This window comes from Dermacentor silvarum, chromosome 3 (assembly GCF_013339745.2).
Source record: "Dermacentor silvarum isolate Dsil-2018 chromosome 3, BIME_Dsil_1.4, whole genome shotgun sequence".
Classification (NCBI taxonomy): domain Eukaryota; kingdom Metazoa; phylum Arthropoda; class Arachnida; order Ixodida; family Ixodidae; genus Dermacentor; species Dermacentor silvarum.
This window is the reverse complement of record NC_051156.1, coordinates 158,412,299-158,434,871: the sequence shown is the minus strand read 5'-3', so window position 1 is coordinate 158,434,871 and position 22,573 is coordinate 158,412,299. Positions and strand designations below refer to the sequence as shown.

General features: G+C 49.6%; 1 protein-coding gene across 1 annotated transcript in view; it reads right to left on the bottom strand.

Moving 5' to 3' along the window:
* Window positions 1-625: 625 nt before the first annotated feature.
* The window catches only part of LOC119444943 (nucleolar protein dao-5-like), a 35,453-nt gene continuing 13,505 nt past the window's right edge, over window positions 626-22,573 (bottom strand). The window contains exons 3-4 of the mRNA XM_049663764.1: window positions 7,085-7,299; window positions 626-1,279 (exon numbers count right to left, since the gene is read on the bottom strand). Of these exons, the coding sequence (XP_049519721.1) occupies window positions 1,045-1,279; window positions 7,085-7,299 (450 nt within the window). The 3' untranslated portion in view covers window positions 626-1,044. The remainder of the gene's footprint in view (window positions 1,280-7,084; window positions 7,300-22,573) is intronic.

Here is a 22,573-nt window from a genome sequence, read left to right as displayed (position 1 = left end):
TCCCTGCTAAGCACAAGGTAGCGGGATCAAATCGCGGCCGCATTTCGGTGGGGTCAAATGCAAAAAACACCCGTGTACCGTGCATTGTGTCAACGTTAGAGAACCACAGGTGGTCTAAATTAACCCGGAGTTCGCCACTACGGCGTGTCTCGTAATCAGATCGTGTTCTGGCACGTAAAGCTCCACACTAATTTTAACCAGAGGTTAGTGTATGTGCATACAGCCGCAGATACAAAAGATACATAGGTACATACATGTCTCAGAAGAACCACTACAGGTTTTAATTAAACGTGTCTGCAGCAATATCTTGTGCGCTACATGGCATGAATACCAATCGTATTCCGCTCGACAGCCCTCGTGACATAGGTTCTGCCAGGATGTACATACATTCTTTTTGTGCTTTTACGCTAACCAAGAAGCGGTGCTTAGTCAGGAGGGGCCCGGGGGAGGGGGGGGGGAGAGACTCTTCATTCTTTAAGGACACCCTACTTTAAACTTTGTGTGCAGTAAATAATTGAACAGTAAAGATGCTTGCAAGCAAAATTTATTTTGAATTGTTTCCCCGACGCGCCAACCACGATTTCTTTAGTGCTCCAGGCACTGCGCCTACTCCTTTATTTTGAATAATTAAACCAATTTATTCCATATTAGACCGTAAAAATCGCGATTTTGGATGAACATTCTAAAATTGGACCAAAAATGAAAACGCATTATTGGAAAAGCAGAGTCTCGTCGTCGACTTCGATTTGACTCGCCTATATCTCTGCTGCTCGACGACGAATGGCTACAACGGGCGTTGCGGCGCCTTTTCTTGCCACCCTTGGCGCTCGAGCTCGCTGCAGACGTGCTGCTCTTGGAGCGGCGACGTCGGATCTTTCTCCTACCCGTCTTTCTTCCGTGGCTGCTCTCCAAGTTGGTGGTTGACTTTCCTCGTTGGCTGCCTTTGCGCTTGTGGCCACCAGGGCCGCTGCGGGACGAGTGCCCAGATCAACCACGGCTCCTTCCCCTCTTGGCACGGTGACTGCTGCTGCTATGGGAGTTAGTTCACGAGCAGTGTCGACGTGTGGTAGCCTTGGCAGTGGCAGAGGTGGCTTTGCTCGGGGAGGAGCTCCGCGATCGCGTCTTGCGGATCACCCTCTGCGCCTTCCGTGAAAGTCCTTCGCTGGTGGACGGAACGTTCACATCGGCGTCTGATGCCGGTTGATCTGAGGCCTCTCTCACCTTGGCAGAAGCCGTGGTGGCGATGGCTTTCGGCGCTGCCGACTTCTCGGACCGGGACCTCGTCGTTGGTGGAGACGGGTCTTTATCGGCAGGCCTCTTGCATGCGGCCGCTTGAAGGCGGTGGCGTCTTGAGATGGACTGCCGCCAACGACGGGAGTAGCTCCGCGATCGCGTCTTGTGGCTCACCCTCTGCGCCTTCCGTGAAAGTCCTTCGCTGGTGGACGGAACGTTCACATTAGTGTCTGATGCCGGTTGATCTGAGGCCTCTCTCATCTTGGCAGAAGCCGTGGTGGCGATAGATCTCGGCGCTGCCGACTTCTCGGACCGGGACCTCGTCGTTGGTGGAGACGGGTCTTTATCGGCAGGCCTCTTGCATGCGGCCGCTTGAAGGCGGTGGCGTCTTGAGATGGACTGCTGCCATATTCGAGAGGAGCTCCGCGATCGCGTCTTGTGGCTCACCCTCTGCGCCTTCCGTGAAAGTCCTTCGCTGGTGGACGGAACGTTCGCATCGGCGTCAGGTGCCGGTTGATCTGAGGCCTCTCTCACCTTGGCAGAAGCCGTGGTGGCGATGGTTTTCGGCGCTGCCGGCTTCTCGGACCGGGACCTCGTTGTTGGTGGAGACGGGTCCTTATTGGCAGGCCTTGGATGCAGCCGCTTTGCGGTGGTGGCCTCTTGAGATGGACTGCTGCCATAGTCGGCCGCAGCCGGCTTCCGCTTCGCCCGAGTCTTTTTGGGCGGGGCCGCTTCCTTCTTGCCTGTATCCTCATCCTGGGTCATGGCGGCAAAAGCTCGGCGCATTCCCTCGGCCTCAGGCCTCCGTCCCGCACTCGCTGCCGCAGTCTCCCCGCCGTTGTCGTCAGCCTTTGGACTGACGGTGAATGTGGTCCAACGCTGGGCTTCAGAAGGAGTCGCGCACACAGTGCAAGGACGGCCCAATCCAAGGCTGTTCTGACCAGTCGAACAGCGTTCGCGAGTCCCGTGGAACGGCGCGTGGAGTGGCGGGCTTCTTTCTCCTTCATCATGCAAATCTTCTCGCGAGTGACGTGGTTGCCACCTTTTTTTCTCCAGCTATCTGGTGGCTACACCTGCGTTCCCTCGTGTATTCCGGCACACGCCAAAAGTGTACAGGTACGGCCACTGTATAAAAATTCTGAGCCCTTCCACTACTGTGAAGTTGCAAGCCAGCGAAGCTGTGATTATGGTGGGTCTGCTATAGTGAAAATTGCTAGAGTGAATTTATATACTATTATTATTGACTACGTTGAGCGTGTTCGGCTTGGTCTGCGCGATGGCCAAGTAGTGCGTAGCTGCACCAAGTCCGCCCCATCGCAGAATCGTCGTGAACTGTGGCAAAATGTCGTGAAATGTGCGGCCCCGCTATGAGTCACACGTGATTTCTTCCTTTCCTTTCTTCTTTCTTTCTTTCTTTCTTTCTTGTCCCCGGCTAACACCCCATACCCCTTGCTCGTACGCGCAAATTGAATGCGGGTGTGTGCCACACGTGATTTTATTATCGTTAATCCTGACGCTACGGAACAGCACGTGATGTTATTGATTACATCACCTATCAGTCATGTTATTAATACATTCGTACCCTTCCACGGAAATTTCGGTATATGCCAAGTGAACGAGATGCTAGTATCCGCGGCCTAAAGTTGCTCTATGCGTCATTTTGTACGCGGACGCGATCCGCCAGAACCTAGCCATTTTTATATTTCTTGCTATCTAAATTTCCTGCTGCCTATAGTTGTTACTAATTAAAGTAAAATGACAGCATCATTTTGTGCCATTAAAATGTGGAATTCTCTTCCCTGCCCATCGAAACATCATCATCTCTTTACTGCATTAAAAAAACAAAAATAAAACACTTTAAGCTATCTTTAAAAAAATAATTCTCTTATGAATTCTTTATTGTATGTACTCTGTTCTTTTGTTGTTCTTTTTTCTCTCTCTAATTTAGCTTTGTGGTTATTTCACATGTTATCGATGCACTGTTACTGTTCCTTATTGACTTTCCTTGCATATTTTCAGCGTTAGTGTGAATTTGTATTTCTCTATCAAATACTTCTGCCATCACGAAACAGATTTATGTATTTATAAACTTTCATTAATAATGTCATTTATCAATGTAACATTCTTGTAACTTATGTACCCGTTTCTTCTGTTGGTTTAGTTATTTCTATATTTCTCTGCTAATTTCGTAATTTGTATTCAATAATCATGTACAGAGGGTCCCGGTACGTTCTTGTGATCTTGGGACCCTATTCTGCATATCCTTCTTTTTCTAATCTTACATTGAAAACAATAAATAAATGTCTGATTGATTGATTGATTGATTGATTGACTGATTGATTGGAGAAAAGAGGTGCGGTTCCTTGGAGCGGCTTGGTCGAACGGGAAGCAAGATGGCCAACGAGCAACATGCGTCCAACTTGAAGTGACTTTGCGTCTCCCTATACGGCAACCCGACGCGTTCGACTTCAACAACGTTGCGTCCTAACCGTCCTGGAAAACCCTTCATGAAGATTATGGTGCCGCCTCTGGTTTTGCCACACTTCTGCAGAAGTGCTAGTACACTCACTTCTATAATGTATGAGTCCTGAAAGTCATCCCCTTTTTTGAAACCTTTTCGCTTTCTGTGGAAGAACTGCGCTGCTACGAGACTGTCCTAAAGCATTTCACCGAGCCCTCTGTAAACCAAACAAACGAAGGTTACGCAGGCTGGTCAAGACTATTCTTCGAAGAGGTGGCAGTGGTGCATACTCAAACGGGCATCAAAAGTCAGTTCTAGAGTTGTGTACCCAAGAAATATGGGCTGCGGCACTACGCGCACGAAGAACTCAATGTGTCCTGGTTCCTTGGAGCGGCCTGGTAAGAAGAAACATCGCTGCCTCGAAGAGGTCTCGTTATTCCCGTCGTGAAACAGAATTTCTGGAAAGCGGACTGAAATGTGGGCGGATGAGGGTAGCCAAGACATTCTTTCAGAAAACGGGGTTGAACAAGCAAGCGCCGTCCTACTCGTCAATCCCCCGACAGCTTTCCTCTTCCGGGAAGTGAAGGCGAACAACCACCGATCACAATGGATCCGTTCAATATGCACTTCAGCTGCAGACTTGTCAAACCAGACGTCAGAATTTAGAGCATTGTGCAATGTTTCGGTTCTGCTTTAATCACAACTGATACATCTAACCATCGTTTGCTTCGTGTCAACAGATATCTTTGGCGTGTAAATTAACTATCTTTCATGAAAAGTTATTTATTTTATTTGTCATTTGATTGTCAGCTTTATATTTTAGGAGTTCGAAACACCGCATGAACAGCTCTAGAACATGTTGTGAGCACGTGCGATTCGCGTTTACGGAAGAACGATTTCTGCTTGGGTACGTAACCGCAGACGTACCCAAGCGCTAGGAGTACCCAGCGTTAGGGTACCCTAATGTAAATCTCTCTAAACAGTTTCATTGAAGAGCAGCAGGTACCCACTGTCACATACTCAGTGACCCAAGTTGAGCCAATGGTTGGTTTTGAACTGGGTCCCCTCTGCACAGAAGCCCGATGCTCTACCCATTAGACCACGGACTAGGCAGTCACTCATGCTGGCGGGAAAACGATTAGAGACAAAAAACATTCCGGAAAGGGCGTGATGCATATCTCATTAAAAGCTCCGAGCCTAGACGTTGCGACGAACACTGGAGCCCAGCCCAAAACAAAAACAGTGTGTGCCGCGAACGACTTTCCAATTTCAAACAATGCCATGTCAACAATGAAAGACAAGGAAAACCGGGTAATGGCATGAAGCCACTGGCCTCGCAGCCAGCCGCCGTTCAGTTAAGTTATCGGAAAGATACGTAAGTAATAAACAAAATATTTAACGAAGCGCTTTATACCATGCAGTCCACGCGGGAAGTTTGAGTGCACCCCCAACTGCATGTGGCATACAGCGCACCACACATACATTTGTAGGTTCTGATTAGGCGGGCTACAGGGTGGTGGGCAGTCAACAGGCTCTATAGCATTTACGGCATACTTTCACCGAATTCTGCTGCGGCCTGTCGAAAAAATACGTGCAGACATTGTATCTTACGGAAAGCCAGATTGATATATGTGCACTGAACCTGCATCATTGAATGCGCCTGCATCATCGCGTTAAAATTACTAAGACTGATATACCAAATAACTATGTCTTTAACATCTAATTAACCGTATGAATTGCGCACACAAATATTATGAACCAATAAAGGAAGGTTTTATATTTACAAAGACTTGAAACCATTAAAAAAATCACGAATCTTTTGTTTTTACTTGCTCTTCGCCATTTACCAGCCGCCTTTCCTTATGGTACGTCCAGCATCAAGTTTCACTGATATTTTCTCTTAGGAACGCTTCTGATGTCTTTGTGAATGCGGGCCAAAGTTTTACATAGCATTCACCCAGGTACGTTAAGTACCTGGGTCAATTTTACTCCTGCTATCCCTCTTGACAGCGTTGCCAGTCATCATCCACTCGGCCGGCAGAGGCGCCGATGAGGAGCTGCTTGAAGCCCTCCTCGATTTCATCCGGCTTCCTGTGCGTACTAATGTCACCTATTTTCTTAAGTTTGACCAATTAAAGCATACTAATAAAGATCAGTAGCCAGTCCCCTGTCGAGAATATGGGGATAAGCGAAGCTTGGTCGTGTGTTGCTTTGGTGTACCTCCGAACGAATTGCACTGACGAGTACCACGTCGTGCTCGAACCACAACCGGTCACCCGCACTGCAGCTGGCTCCGAAGTTCCGGCTGAGACACTCGCGTTGAAACTTGGCCGTGGCACCGGGCAAGTTGGCGCTAGCGTTGCCGAGGTGTGCACCACCGTTGTCGGGTTCCTGGAAGGCTAGACGACGCTAACGTTTGGCTTCAACATCGCTCTCCCGCAACTAGGGGTCGGCGGCTCTTTTCTAACGTTTGGCCTCAAAATTGCACTCCCTAAACTCGGGGTCCGCGGTATCTGAACGATGGCATGATGAGCAGCATCGGCGCCAGCTGTGAAGACGACGACGACGAACGCATGAGCAGTGGCACGAGTGCAGAGAGGCCGACGCTCAACCCAGGAACGGGCGCCTAAGGGCTGTGCTCTTAAAACCATGCCTGAAAACCTTTTTTTGCAGGCAATAATTGAACAACAGTAAAGATCTTTGAAAGCAAACTTTATATTTATATAAATTGTTTCCAAAACGCGCAAAGCACAATTTCTTGCAATGCCCAGGCACTGCACCTACTTATTTATTTAAATTGCTGTAAATTTAGAATGTAGCATTAAAAATCGTGATTGTGGATAACAACAGTTTAAAATTGCAGATGCTTGTCGTCGTCTTCGATTTGACTCGCACATCTATGCTGCTCGATGACGAATGAGTACTACGGGCGTGGCGGCTCCTTTTCTTGCCACCCTTGGCACTTGTGCTCGCTGCAGGCTCTTGCTTCGTCCCGTCTTTCTTCCGTGGCTGCTCTCGGAGTCGGCGATGGACTTTCCTAGGCGGCTGCGTTTGCGCTTGTGGCCACCGCGGCCGCTGCGGGACGAGTGCCTAATTAATCATCCACGGCTCCTTCCCCTCTTGGCACGGCGACTGCTGCTGCCAGGGGAGTGACTTCGCGAGCGGTGTCGACGCAGGGCAGCCTTGGCACCAGCAGAGGTGCCATCGCTCGGGGATGAGCTCCGTGATGGCGTCTTGAGGATCACCCTCTGCGCCTTCCGTGGAAGTGCCTTGCTGGTGGACGGAATGTTCACATCGGCGTCGGGTGCCGGTTCATCTGACACCTTTCTCACTTTGGCAGTAGCCGTGGTGGTGATGGCTTTCGGCACGGCCGGCTTCTCGGACCGGGACCTCGTCGTTGGTGGAGACGGGTCCTTATTGGCAGGTCTCTTGCACGCGGCCGCATGAAGGTGGTGGCCTCTTGAGATGGACTGCCGCCATCGTCGGGAGAAGCTCCGCGATCGCGTCTTGCGGCTCGCACTCTGCGCTTTCCGTGAAAGTTCCTTGCTGGTGGACGGAACGTTCACATCGGCGTCTGGTGCTGGTTCATCTGAGGCTTTTCTCATCTTGGCCGAAGCTCTGGTGGCGAAAGGTGTCGGCGCTGCCGGCTTCTCGGGCCGGGAGCTCAGCGTTGGTGGAGACGGGTCCTGATTGGCAGGCCTTGCGCGCGGCCGCTTGACAATGGTGGCCTCTTGAGCTTGACTGCCGCCATTGTCGGCAGCAGGCAGCTTCCGCTTCACTGGCGTCGTCTTGGCCGGGGCCGCTTCCTTCTTGGTTGGATTCTCCTCCTGCGTCATGGTGGCAATAGCTCAGTGCACACCCTCGGCCTCGGTCCTCCGTCGGCACTCCCTCCCGGAGTCTGCCCGCCGTCGTCGTCAGCCTTTCGACTGAAAGTGAATGTGGACCAACCTGGGCTTCAGGAGGAGTCGCGCCCGCAGTGGAAGGACAGCCCAAGCCAAGGCTGTGCTGGCCAGTCGAGCAGTGTTCGCGAACCCCTTGGAACGGCGCGTGGAGTGGCGGGCTTCTTTCTCCTTCGTCTTGCCAATCTTCTCGCGAGGGTAGCGGTCGCCACCTGTGTTTCTCTAGCTATCTGGTGGCGACACCTGCATTCCCTCCTGTATTCCGGAACGACTAAACGCCACTTGCTATGGTGACGCCAGAGTGTGCAGGTGTGTCTCCAGTCCGAGCGCGTCCATGCGGCCCCTCTCAATAGGCGGTGTCGTTATCACCTCGATATTCGAAACCCAACATTCGACGTGGTATCAGAAGTGGCCGGTTGAACGCCTTCAAAGGCTTTCTTCTACCGAACGCGAAGCTAGATGACCAACGAGCAATGCGTCTGATTTGAAGCGGCTCGGCAACTCCTTATATATGGCAACCCGACGCGTTCGACTTCAACAAGGTGGTGTCCTTACCGACGTGGAAAACCCGTTACGAGGTTTACGCAGCCGGCTCTGGAGTTTGCCACACTTCTACAGAAATGCTAGTACGCTCACTTCCATATTTTATGAGCCCTGAATGTCGTCCCCTTTTTGAATCATGTTCGCTTTCCATGGAGGCACGTCTCACCGAGCACTTTGTACATCAAACAAACGAAGTTTACGGATATTCTCGGTTTCACAAGAGTATTCAGGAACCGGGCGAAGGCGTCGATGCTTATTACGCCGAATTATACAGGCTGGTCAAGCGTTGCAGCTACCACGCTCCTGAAGTCGAAGGGCGTCTCGTACGTGACAGATTCGTGAATGGCCTAAGAGACGCACGCCTAAGTGACCAACGATGGAGTCAAAGGACACCCTTCGTTCACTCCAAGCTGAACTTCCGCAATTTCATTGCATTTGCGGCCTTCCTATACCATATGTACTCGGTGCTCTCTATCAGCCCCACAAAATTGTCGTCTATGGCCTCTTGTTTGTGAGCCTCACATAACAATTCCATGTCTACGTGTCCGTAGGCTCCCTAATATCTAGAAATGCTACCCATAAAGGTCTATTCTGAGCTCTGTATGCACTGCGTAAGTACGAATATATTATCCTATAAGCGTCTGCCTCGTCCGAACCCATTCTGTAGTTCCCCGAGTACATCGTTTCTCTCCACCCACTTCGACAGCTGCACGTAATTCTATGGGTTGCATTGCCCTTCTTTATATCACCGGTGTTACTGTAACTGGGCTGTCCGAGCTCGTCTTATCTTTGTCACCTTTGCCCTTACTGAAAAGGTTGCTACTGCTTTCACGCCACCCGAACGGAATTTTCTTCGTTTTAATCACTTGCTCCACGGCATTAGACAGCAGTGCCTTGCTCCTTGGACCCAGGAGTTTGTTTAGCTGTATTGGGATTTCATTGGATCCCGCGACCGTTTCTTCTGCTTTTTTTTCCAGTAAAAGCTTTCTATGATAAATTTTGATCACTCAGCCTCAATCTGTTTGAACCTGGAACGTTCTCTTTCTAGCCGAAGTTATGCCTAATAACGTCTCTGATGTATTGCAGTGCGTCGTCTCCTTCGAAGATGTTACCGCCTTCATCTCTTTAAGCCGTTTGCGAATTTTTAGTTTCATTATTGCAGCATTCCGCTTCCCCTTTAAGATTATTTTGGTGGGTGCTAGAGTCTTTCCTACGTATGTGTATACGCAGAGGTACTTATATTGCTTGACTATGCGTATGATATGCGGTTGAATTACCACCACCTAATTACCTGTCTCATCAATAAAGATCATAATTGCCGAACTGGACACGCTGAGCAATCTAGCGGCGCCTCTTTCTATAGTCAACGCGTGGTACGTGTGTCCATACATATTCAGACAAGAATGTCTCATTATATGACGTGCATTGACGTCACTGTTTGGAAGGGGAGGGGGGGGGGCAGTGCTTAAAGTAAGGAAGGGCCCACGGGGGTCCGGCGCGTTTCCATTTATTGAGGGGCTAGCCCCCGCCCCTCCGCCTCGGCAGGTCAACTGTAGCACTGCGGCAACCATTCGACGAGCACTGGAGGTGATTTAATTACCAAGAGTGCCTTGTGCGGGGCAATTCTATCTCTCCAATTTTTAGATTAATCATTGAACCACAATTAATCTGCTGATGTGGCATTCAGGAAAAACGGGAAACCTGGTATCGTCGAACTGCTGCATGCTTTGCTTAGAAGCACTGCATATGACACAGACCACCTTGGTGGACAGAGTCTGTGGCCTCTTTTACTGCCGGATCCTACGCTTCAACGGTGCACTGATATATATATATATATATATATATATATATATATATAAATCAGCCTGTGTGACTGTGCGCACGCTGTACTGGTTGCGGCCCTATCCCTATGCCGCCTCCCCCCCCCCCCCCCCCTCTCTACTGACGGGCGACTTTAAGCCCTGGGGGTAGGGTTAGGGGAGCAGACCGTCCCGGGTGCAACCTAATGAGAGTGTGCAACCCACTGAGCGGCGGCTGTGCTGGGGTCACCACTGCAATTTTTTTTCCCGCGCGTTAGGAACGTGCTTTAAGAAATAGCAGGGAGTGGCAAGAGAAAGAGAAGAGGGAAGGGGGGCCGAGGTTGCGCACAGGGTGCCGGGAAACCGAGTGACTTCCTGATGACGCGGTTTCTGATTCCGACCAGCATCAAAGAAACTTTAAAGGATTTTATTTTGTTTGTCATTGAAGAGGCGGTACATACCCAGTGGTACGTACCCAGTGATCCAAGTTGGCATCAAAAGCCAGCTTTAGATTACGGGACGCAAGCGGCTTGCGTACCCAAGAAATATGGGCGGCGGCACTGTACACGCGACGAACTAAACATACCCTGATGGAGCAGCATGCTCAGAAGAAGCATCGCCGCCCAAAAGAGGTCTCGTCATTCTCGTCTTGCAAGTCAATTTGCGGGAAGCGAACTGAAACGCGGGCAGACGAGGGCAGACAAGACATGTTTTCAGAAAACGACAATAGGTGTTGAACATGCAAGCGCCGTCCCACTCTTCAATCCTCCGCCAGATTTCCTCTCGGGAAGTGAAGGCGGAGAACCGCCGATCGCAATGGATCCGGTCAAAATACACTTCCGCTGCGAACCTGCTGTACCAGACGGCAGAATTTTAAGCATTGTGGATTGCTTCGGCTCGGCTTTAATCACGTCTTATACACGTAAACATTGTTTGCTTCGTGTCAGCAGATATACCTTTGGCGTGTGAATTAGCTATCTTTCATGAAAAGCCATTTATTTTGTTTGTCACTCGATGGTCAGCTTTATAATTTAGGAATTGAAAGCGCCGCACCAATAGCTCTACAACATGTTGCGAGCACGTGCGATTTGCGTTTAAGGAAGAACATTTTCTGCTTGGGTACGTAACCGCAGACGCACCCAAGAGCTAGGGGACGCCAGCGTTAGGGTACCCCAATCTAAATCTCTCTGAAGAAGTTCATTGAAGAGCGGCACATACATATAGTGGCACTTTCCCAGTGACCCAAGTTGGCGTGAAAAAGCTTTAAGGCGAAAGCTTTATATGTCTCATGGTGAGGAGCTCTTTGAAGGCTGTTTCAAAACTGCGTCGTCGACACGAAATGTTCCCCTTAGGATAAGAGGCGAACTGAGCGCAAAACTGCCATTGAGGGTGGAAGAATGATTAAGCAAGTGAACTGAAGTGATAAGGGGTATACAGAGAGGTGAATGACGTGAATTAAGAGTGAATTGATAAGAGAATAAAGGGGTTTAGTTGGGTGATAGGAGTCAAACGAAAGGTAATGATGAGATAGAGTGAGCTAAGGTAATGAAGAGTAAATGAGAGTGAATTAAGAGCGAATGATTGTGAATCAAGTGGTGATAGGGTGAATCAAGAGTGATGAAAATTGGCAAATTGGAGGGATAGAGCAAACGAAGTGTGAGGGAAGTACAACCGAGATTATAGAGTGAATAAAAGTGAACCAAGCAGTGATAGGGTGAATGAAGTGTGGATTAAGAGCGAATAAAGGTGTTATGGAATGGGAGAGTAACTCGCAAAAATATATGTGAGATTTAGGATCCAAGTGAGAGTGAATCAGCAAAAAAAGTGCTTAGTCACACTTCGAAGTTTGGTTAATCATAGGAAGGGTGACTTGCAAAAAAACATGATCAGTTGCAAAAATGACTGTAAATAGTGGTTTTAGAGTGATGGTGGCTAAGCAAAAAAGTGCTGAGTCACGGACAGAGTTTGGTGCATAAAGGGTGACTGACAAAATGGTTACGAAATATGGGTTCAGAGTGACGATGACTCCGCAAAAAGAAAGTTCTGAGTAACCGTGGATGGATGGATGGATGAATAACTTTATTCAGAACGGTGGAAGTTTGGTGGAATAAGGGCCCATTCACACTTGCGACTAGGCGAGGTCGCGCGACCAAGTTGGTCGCAAAGCGACCAGTTGCAAGTAGTCGCAAATGGTCGCTTTTCTCGAAATGCGACCGTTTCGGGCCAGTCGCTCACTGCTCGATTTTTCAGTCGCGGGACCGCAGTCGCAGAACAGCTGAACCAATCAGATGCGAAGGAACAGGACGTCCGTATACGCTGACGCTTATTTTGCGCGGCGATGACATTTCAAGCAGACGTGAACGGCATATCGTGAGACATTTCGGTTTAGCGACTCGTCGGTCGCATTTGTAAGTGTGAACATCGTTCGTCTTGAGTAGTTTTCTGGTCACCAGTCGCAATCGGTCGCGCGACCTCGCCTAGTCGCAAGTGTGAATGGGCCCTAAGGATGACTTGCAAAAATGACTGCGCGAAATGTCTAAAAACTGTGAATAAAGAAAATGTCAAAAGAAATTTGACAAAGCGTAAAAAAGCGCTCATCATGTCATTGAGTTTGCAGTGCTCAAGCTTTCGCCATCAAGTCGTCTTAGTTGTAGCATAAAGCACCCCTAGTAATTTTTTGAAGAGAGGCACATACCCACTATCACATACTGAGTGACCCAAGTTGGGCCAATAATTGGTTTCGAACTGAGTCAGCGCAGCAACCCGACGCTCCACCCATTAGACCACGGACTACGCGCAGTGACTCACGTTGGCAGGAAAGCGATTAGATACATAGATAGAAACATGTCGGAAAGAGCGTGATGCATACTAAGAATGCTAATCTCATTAAAAGCTCCGAGCCCAGACGCTGCGACGAACACTAGAGCCCCGTCCAATAACAGAATACAGTGTGTGCCGCGAACGACATTACAATTTCAAAAAACGCCATGTTAAGATTGAAAGCAAAGGAAAACCGCTTAACAGCATGAAGCCCCTGGCGTCGCAATCTGCCGCCTTTCAAGTTATCGGAAAAATACGTAATTAATAAACAAAATATTTAATAAAGCGCTCTATATCATAGTCTCAGTGCAGCTCCAACTGCATGTGGCATCCAGCACACCACACATATATTTGTAGGTTCTGAATATGCAGGCTACAGGGTGGTGGTAGTTACCTGGTTCTACAATTTGCGGCAGTACTTTCATTGTATTCTGCTGCAGCCTGTCGAAAAAGGACGTGCAAACATTATACCTTAGGGAAAACCAGATATATGCACATTGCGCCTGCTTCATTGAATGCGCGCCTTCACCATCACGTTAATGAAATCACTCTAACCAATATATCAAATAACTATGGCGTTAACATTTAGTTAACTGAATAAATTGCGCACACGAATATCAGGGCACGATAGAGGAATGTGTAGTGTAGGCCAGTACCACGAGATGGCAGCACTGCATCCTCGGCTATATAAGCGTTTAATAAATGCGGTCCGGCACTTGCCCGCCCGGAGAGTTGGCTGCTGTGTCACTCGCCCGCTCGACAGAAGGTTTGATGCTTACAAAGACTCAAAAACATTAAAAAATTCACGAAGCTTTTAGTTTCTAAGAGTTCTTCGCCATTTACCGGCCGCCATCTCTAACGGTATGTCCAGCATCAAGTTTCGCTGACAGTTCTTAATACGGGCCCAAATTTTGCATGGCATTGATCTAGGTACTTTACGTGCTTACTGTTGTGTTGTTGTGCAGTGCAGTTTCGATTTCAGTTCTGCTAGCCAGTCTGTTACGTCCATAGAGTTTCAGACTACAACACCTAGAGGGTATATGTGGCGCTACCGTCTATGCGAGTTTCCTTAAAGGGCTATGTGCCGTCATGGGAATGATGTCTGCGAGGCTTTTATTGGCTGGTGTTGTACGAGCCTTCGTCTAAAACGTAGATATGGCTACACAAATAACGCGTTCCTTAAAATAAAATCTACATAAAAGACTTTCATTCACCCATACTACATCTCTCAATAAAGTTTATTCACCTACAATGCAGGATCAAGCGAAGAAAAGCAAGAACAGACAAGTTGTTCCAAAGCGAACGAGAATCTTGTCGTCTGTCCGCCAACTTTAGCGGCCAGCTGATACTTTTTACGCTTCATATAGTTGTACACCCAATAATATGCCTTAATAATAAAACAAAACACGCTTTTGTGTAATAATAAAGCTAAAACAGCTTTTTACGTGCTGTTTTAGCAGAAAATAAATCATTGTGACAGACGGAACGGTGCTAGCCAGGCGCGTCTTCAAGGCTTTCTGGCTCTCCGAGAACGATGGCAATCCGAAGTCACAATATACCAGCATCCCCATGGATACCACAGCGCAGCAGCGCCAGTTTTCCCTCTAGGATATAGTGAGAAACTCTATGGTTACGTCATGCATGACGTCAAAGAACACGAATAAAACGGCTCGTGCTGAGAAGGCAGCAGCATGTGATCGGAGACGCTCGGAGTCGTTGCTTCCTCTGGCACGGAGTGGCCGCTTTTACTTACCTACGATACAACATATTTGGCGACGAACTAAACCTTACAATGAGTTTCGCGGGACTTACGCCTCCGTCCTGCATTTCTGGAAACCCCTGGGCAGCCACCCAGACCAGGGAAACAGTGAAATGAACTGTTTTCTACCTACGTGGAAGCGTGGGGTGCCACCGAGTTTGCTGCGTCTCGGCGGATCGAGAGCCATACTTTTGCATTCGCTTGGCGTCGAGGGGCAACGTAAATTCCGCAACGCGTTGACGAACGACCTTGATACTACTACCACGCTGCCAGTCTCAAGTCCGAGTACTACTTCTACAAGTCAAATTACAACGACAGAAGGTGCGTTCCAAGCCGCACTGCGCATTTGTGACCACCTGTTCTCAACCATGACGAACTTGCTTGACGAACGCGACCGCTTCAAAAAGAGGGTACAAAATCCGGGTGAGCCTACGGATGCCTAAATTTCCAATTTACGCGAACTAGCAAAGAAGTGTGAGTTTGAGGGGCCCTCTGACATAGCTGTCCACGACCAGCTCATTTCCGGTATCGCATCGGATAGGCTTCGTGAACGCTTCCTTTTCGAAGGCGCAAATTAACGCTGACCTTGGACAGGGCATTTACGATAGCAGAGCATTATGAAGCAACCTTGAAGAGCCTTCGAGAGTTCGGCGCAGCGGAGCAAGTAAAATACGTACGACATTCAAGCCAATTCGCGGCCAATTCGCGTGACGGTCGCCGTAAAGAGTCTGCGCCTTCGCCGCAGAAGTGTCAACAGACGCAGCCGGCAGTCTGCACAGCGCCGTTGCTACCACTGCGGGTCTACTCGGCATTAAGCAAATTCGCCGAATTGCAAGGCCCAAAATTAGAAATGCTCAAAGTGCAGAAAAGTAGACCACTTTCTGAATATGTGCCGCAGTTCGCAATTTAAAGAGAGCGTGCGGGAACTGCAAGAGGACACCGAGCAACGCGTACCGCCACTGCAAGAGGATGCTGAGAATCGGGTGACGCTGCTACATGTCTCGACCGGCGTTTCGCGCTGCAGTATTCACATCGAACTGCAAGTTGAAGGCGTTCCTGTGAACATTTTAGTGGATACAGGGTCGTCAGTATCCATAATAACTGAGGACATTTACATGAAGCATTTTCAAGGTATGAAGGCGTTGCTACCACCTGTTGTCGCTTTATTGGATTGCTCTAACAGCAAGATCACGGTGAAGGGCTGTTTTCCTGATACCGTTGCTTACAAGCAGAGCACTGTCTCTGTCCTCTTGTATGTTGTACAGCAGGGAACTGCAGTACTTGGATTGGACGCCATCAGCAGCCTGGACTTGAACATACATGCGGCTGAGTTGAAATGCCTGCAAACGAAAAGTACCGCCTCTGATCTTCTACCTGTGTAATTTCGCGAGCAATTCAGCCACTTGTTCTCGGACGAGACGGGACTAGTAAAATGTTTTTCCCATCACAAACCGAGGGGCACCAACGAGCACGCTGCGAAAGAAGGCGACGACGCTCGAGCCAATGCTGATGCTCATAAATTTCTGAGTAGGTGGACGCCACAGAAATCTGTGAGTTATAACAAGCTTCGGTAGAAAAATTACCGCACATGCACCCTGCACATATGGTAAACCAGCGAAGCTGAAGCGTGCGGCCCCAGTATGAGTCACACGTGATTTCTTTCTTTCCTTCTTTTTTTCTTTCTTTCCTTCTCTGTTATTTCATTCGTTCTTTCTTTCTTTCTTCTCCCTGGCTCATACCCGCATATCAAATTCGGGTATATGCGACACACGTGCTTTTGTTACCGTTAATCGTGACGTAACTGACGAACATTACATGTTATTGATGTCATTACCTATCATTTTAGTCATACATTCGCACCCATCCATGCCAATTTTGGTATATACCGAGTGAACTACACGCGAGTTTTCGATAGGTTTATTTCCGCCGGAGGAATTCTGTGGTCGGATCACGAGTGTTTCAGCCTAAGCATATACAGCTTTATAGTAAACAATGTTCGATGATTACGATACCCCCTAACGCCAAATTTGGGCGCAGCTGTATACATGTTTTCATTTCGCGATATATTCAGGCAAAGAATTTGAGACCGAAATCAACGCACCGACTGGCAGTGGGCCAGTGCCGTCAGGGCCTTCGCAGACTGAGGGGCAGTTTGGGGACGCTGCCTTGATGAGCGGCATCGGAGCCAGCTGTGGAAGAAGGCGACGACGAAGGCGCGAGCAGTGGCGCGAGAGCGAGGGGCAATATGGGAACGGTGGCATGATAAGCGGAATCGGAAGCAGCTATGGAAGATGACGAAGAAAGGCGCGAGCAGCAGCGCGTTCGCGCGGTTACGCCAAGAGACACCGACCAAGGCGGATCACACCGTTTTCGATGCACGTGGCAGACCGCACCTTTCTTTTGTTTTTGTTTTTTTATCCAGCGCCGTGCACCGACACTCAACCCAGGAACCGGCGCTTAGGAGCTGCGCTGTAAAACCACACTTGGAAACATTTTGCGAATGCAGGCAATAATTGAACAACATTAAAAATAATTGAAAGCAATATTTATTTTGAATTGTTTCCCAAGCGCGCAAACCACGATTTCTTCAATGCCCCAGGCACTGCGCCTACTAATTTATTTATTTAAACTATTTATTAATGGAACATAAAAATTGCAATTGTCTATCACAACATTTTAAAAGCGCAACAGTGCAACACCAGATGTTTGTCATCGTCTTGGATTTAAATCGCGTATCTGTACTGCTCGACGCCGAATCTCTACTACGGGCGTGGCGGCGCCTTCTTTTGCCACCCTTGGCGTTCGTTCTCGATGCAGAGGTGCTGCTTTTGGAGCGGTGGCGTCGGCTATTGCATCTTCGTCTTCCGTGGCTGCTCTCGGAGTCGGCGGTGGACATCCATTCCTCGGTAGCTGCGTTTGCGCTTGTGGCCACCGCGGCCGCTGCGGGACGACTGCCTAGATCAGCCACGGCTCCTTCCCCTCTTGGCATGATGACTGCTGCTGCCAGGGGAGTGACTTCGCGAGCGGTGTCGACGTGGGACAGCCTTGGCACCTGCAGAGGTGCCATCGCTCGGGTATGAGCTCCACGATCGCGACTTGCGGCTTAACCTCTGCGCCTTCCCTGAAAGTCCCTTGCTGGTGGGCGGAACGTTCGCATCGGCGTCTGGTGCCGGTTCATCTGAGGCCTTTCTCACCTTGGCAGAAGCCGTGGTGGCGAAAGTTTTCAGCGCTGCCGGCTTCTCAGACCGGGACCTCGTCGTTGGTGCAGACGGGTCCTTATTGGCAGGCCTTGCATGCAGCCGCTTTATGGCGGTGGCCTCTTGAGATGGACTGCCGCCATAGTCGGCAGAAGCCGGCTTCCGCTTCGCCCGGGTCGTTTTGGGTGGGGACGCTTCCCTCTTGGATGGATCCTCCTCTTGCGTCATGGCGGCAATAGCTCGGCGCACTCCTGCGGCCTTGGTCCTCCGTCGGCGCTCGCTGCCGCAGTCTCCCCACCGTCGTCGTCAGCCTTTGCACTGTCGGGGAATGTAGTCCACGTCAAGGCTTCAGGAGGAGTTGCGCCCGCAGTGGAACTACGGCGCAAGCCAAGGCTGTTCTGACCAGTCGAGCAGCGTTCGCGAGCCCCGTGGAACGGCGCGTGGAGTGGCGGGCTTCTTTCTCCTTCGTCGTGCCAATCTTCTCGCGTGTGTAGCGGTCGCCAGCTATATTTCTCTAGCTGTCTGGTGGCGACACCTGCGTTCCGTCCTCTATTCCGGCTCCCGATTAAACGGCACTTGCTATTGCGACGCCGAGCCAACACCACCTAGATGGGCTTGGCCGAGCCCGTCCCTGCGACACGCGGTGTCGCTACCGCCTTGATATTCGAAACCCAACAATTGACATGGTGTCAGAAATGCCCGTTTGAACGCCTTCGCTTGCTTTCGTCAACCGAACGCGAAGCACAGTGAGAGATAAAATTATTTACAGAAAAGCAGAGAGGTCGGCCTGAGCTGCAACTTGCTCAGGCCTGCTACTCTACACTGGGGAAAAGAGACGGGGAGAAAAAAACGTGGCCAGCTTGCACTAGTGGTAAGGCTGGAGTAAACAGCGGAGCTGGGGATCGACCTAGCTTTTCTTCCAGGTTTATTTCTAAGCTTGGCCAAGTTTTCCATATGCTGAGTGCTGCTAGGCACGGTATTCCGAATCGTCTCGCCGCCAACGCGCAGATTCTCGCTTGGCCGTGTAGTGGTCGCAACATATCAGCTGACCAGTGGTGCCCTCTGGCCATGAGCAAGATGGCGCGTGCTAAATAAAACACTTGCATTTGGTTCTGAAGGAGTGTGGTTGTCGTCTCACATGATGATGATGATAAAAATGTATTTATTGTAGGATGGCTCGAAGGCCTATTATGTGGAATAGGAAGGCGAGAGGGAAGGAGAAATTAGAGCCGTCCTAGAAGCTGCGTGTCCTTGGCGAAACCCAAGAGCGAGCAGTGTTGCCAGGTTTGGCTATATATAGCCAAATTGGGCTACAGGAAAAAAAATTGGCGTCGAATTGGACAAGTAGGCTATGTGGCTATATTTGGGCTACTGAAAATCTGCGACTTGGCTTTGTTTGGGCTACAAGTGCATCGGCTTTATCAAGCAGGCATAATCGAGAAGGTGGATGCTGCTCAATGGATATCTCCAGTGGTAGTGGTCTGAAAGACGACCGGCAGCATTCGGCTTTGCGTGGACCTCCGTTAAGCCAACAAAGCTATCGTCGTTGACGGATTCACACTTCCACATAGTGACGACCTTCTACACCTACTAGCAGAGGCAACACACTTTTCAAAATTGAGTTGGCATCAGCTTACCATCAACTGGGACTAACAACTGAAAGCCGTGATATGACCACATTCATTACGCACGATGGCCTTTTTCAATTCCGTCGAGTGTGCTTCGGCCTCGCCTCTGCACCAGCCGCTCTTCAGAAGACGAGGACTTCAATCCAAAGGGGCTGCAGGGGCGTACTTTGCTACATAGGCGATATCATCGTCTACGGTAAAACTGCGGCAGAGCACACTGCGAACCTTCAGGATGTTCTTCAGCGCATCTCAGCGGCTGGCCTGCGGCGTAATGACAAGTGCTTGTTCAAAGTGCAAGAACTGATATTCTTGGGTCATGTCGTCAGCCACAGCGGCTTGTCACCCTTGAAATCGAAGGTTCAAGCTGTTGTTCATGCTCCAAGGCCCACGAACATAACAGAACTACGTTCGCTCCTGGTACTTGTCAGTTATTATGCCAAGTTCATTTCCCATTTTTCTGACCTCGTAGAGCCTCTTCGCCAGTTACTTCGTCAAGGAGCTTCTTTTTCCTCGAACGACAAGGCTGCTCAAAGCTTCCGTGCGGTGAAGGAACATGCAACATGCAAGGCCGTGCAGATGTTCAACCCCTCCCTACTTCCGGTAGTGACGACAGATGCTTCCGACTGCGGTCTGGGAGCAGTGCTACAACAAAGGTACGGAAATCATCTCCGAACCGTTGCCTTCGCCTCTCGAATGCTGTCGCAAGCGGAGCGCAAGTACTCAGTAGGAGAAAGGGAGGTTCTCGCATGCGTATTTCCGTGGGGAAGGACGTTCGAGCTACGAACTGACCATCAGGCTCTGGTTATTCTGCTCTCATCACGGGGCACAGGTCGCCGATCTACTCGAATTGCAAGATGGTCAGCACGTCTTCTGTACTATAATTTTGAGGTGCTATATCACCGTGGAAGTGATAACAAGGTGGTGGATGCGCTATCACGATTGCCTGTGTCAGACATACAGGAACAAGAGGAAGAAGTTGTGTCGCTTGTTAACACCTGCATGACAAAGGCAAAACTTCAGGAACCTGTTCAATCCGACTTGCTGCTACAGCAGGTGATGACTTACGTCACAACTAGGTGGCCGGAGAAATGTAGTGTTCAGCTCGAGTTGCGGCCCTTCTTCTACGTGCGGGATGAGCTGGCAGTTATGGAGAACCTTCTATTGTGGGATGAGCGCCTGGTAATACCAGTTGCATTGACAGCAACGCTCGTGGAGATGGCGCATGAAGGTCACCAAGGAATTGTGCACACAAAGCAGAGGCTTCGCAACCAGTATTGGTGGCCAGGACTCGACAAACAAGTAGAGCAGCAGTGTCTGTCAAGCAGCAAATAAGTCAGCGAAGCCCACGGTAACACCACTGGAATCCATTACGCTACCTGAGCGTGCTTGGCAGAAACTAGCGCTGGACATTGTCGGTCCTTTTACAAGGGCTAAGGAGAGCTGCAAGTTTGCAATAAGGCTAGTTGACCTTTAATCGAAGTGGCCCGAGGTATCCTTCGTTTCAAGTGTGACATCTAATACTGTCATCGGATTTTTGACAGCAGTCTTCAGCAGAAAGGGTTACCCATGTGAGATATTAACAGATCATGGACCACAACTGAAGTCCACCCTTTCCGAGGATTTTCTTTGAAAGCGCGGAATTAAGCACTCCTGCTCATCAATTTATCATCCTCAAAGTAACGGACAGGTGGAACGTTTCTATAGGGTCTTGAAAGACTACGTGCAGCTTGCAGTTTTGGAACATCGACCTGTTGAGACAGCCGTATTGGATTACCTTGCTGTTTATCGCAGCAAGGTACGGGCGTTCCACCAGCTGTACTGTTGCATGGACGCGCTCCACGCACCATGTTGGACATAGTGGGCTTATCACCAAGCCCAGCTTTTTTCTACAAGCCAGCACCAGAAATTGGCCAGTTACGGAAGAGGGTGAGAGATAAACAAATGAGCAGCAAGGAGTATACAGATCGAAAGAGAGGGGCGAAGGTGTCAACGTTCCGTACGGGTGACTTCGTGAGGGTGAAAAATCCTCATGTTTCCAGGACAGGTCATTTGTCCTACAGCGAAGCCCTGAAGATAGCGGGTAAAAAGGGAAGTACTGCTTTTACCCTGGAAGACAATAACACATGGAATGCTGCGAGACTGTCTAAAGTACCTTACACAGGTCATCAAGGCGGCTCAACGTTGCCAACAACAGCTTCTGTGGTTGGTGATAGGTATGCATGCATTGATGTTCTTCCCGAGCCTCGAACTATGCCAGCCGAGCACCCTGGCCTTCCCGACACCGCAGAACGTGCAGAGCAAGCAGAGAACAAGCATCATGTAGAGTCTCCATTGACATCACGGGGTGCAACAGCACAGTCAGAGCCTAGAACTAGAGTTCGCCTGACCTCCCGCGTGGCTTAGAGACTGTGACCTCTTAGACTCTCTCTGTGAAGTGTTCGTCTCTTTTTTTTAGGGAATGTGTTTGTTGTGTTGTTCTGCAGTGCAGATTCGATTTCGGTTCTGCTAGCCAGTCTGTTACGTCATGCATGACGTCAAAGAGCACGAATAAAAACGGCTGGTGCTGGCAAGGCAGCAGCACGTGATGGGAGACGCTCGGAGCCATTGCTTCCTCTGGCACGGAGTGGCATCTTTTACTTACCTACGATACATCCCCACTTACATCCCCGTCTGAGGCCATGACCTGGTCTGCTTTCGTTTTACACCCGCTGTGTCCCTCTTGACAAGCGTTGCCAGCCGTCATCCGCTCGGCCGACCGAGGCGCCCATGAGGAGCTGCTTGAAACCCTTGTCGATTTCATCTGGCTTCCTGTGCGTGTTTCATAATACTAATTCCGCCTATTTTCTTAAGTTTGCCCGATTAGAGAACACCAAAAAAGTTGCAGTGGCTTAGCTCGGCTATGCCAGGATATACGTAGTGTTAGCAAAGGTTCAGCTGATTATTCTTAGCTTTCCTGGTTGTCTAGATTGTCAAGGATTAGCTTGATTGTCATGCTTACTGCTGCTCCAATGACACACAGGCGGTATACGTTTTATGGGGCACATGTAATTATTCCTCCTACGCTCAACCGCTAATTGCCAGGCAACTACTTCGGGATCCGATGAGTCAAGCTTCTCCGTTCTTCTGCGCTGTTGAGCAGCATTTGCGCTCTCCTTCTCCATGGCTATACCACACTGGCAAACGCCAGTCAGAAGCGCAGCGGCTCCAGCGCAGTGTCAGACAGGCGACTGCACA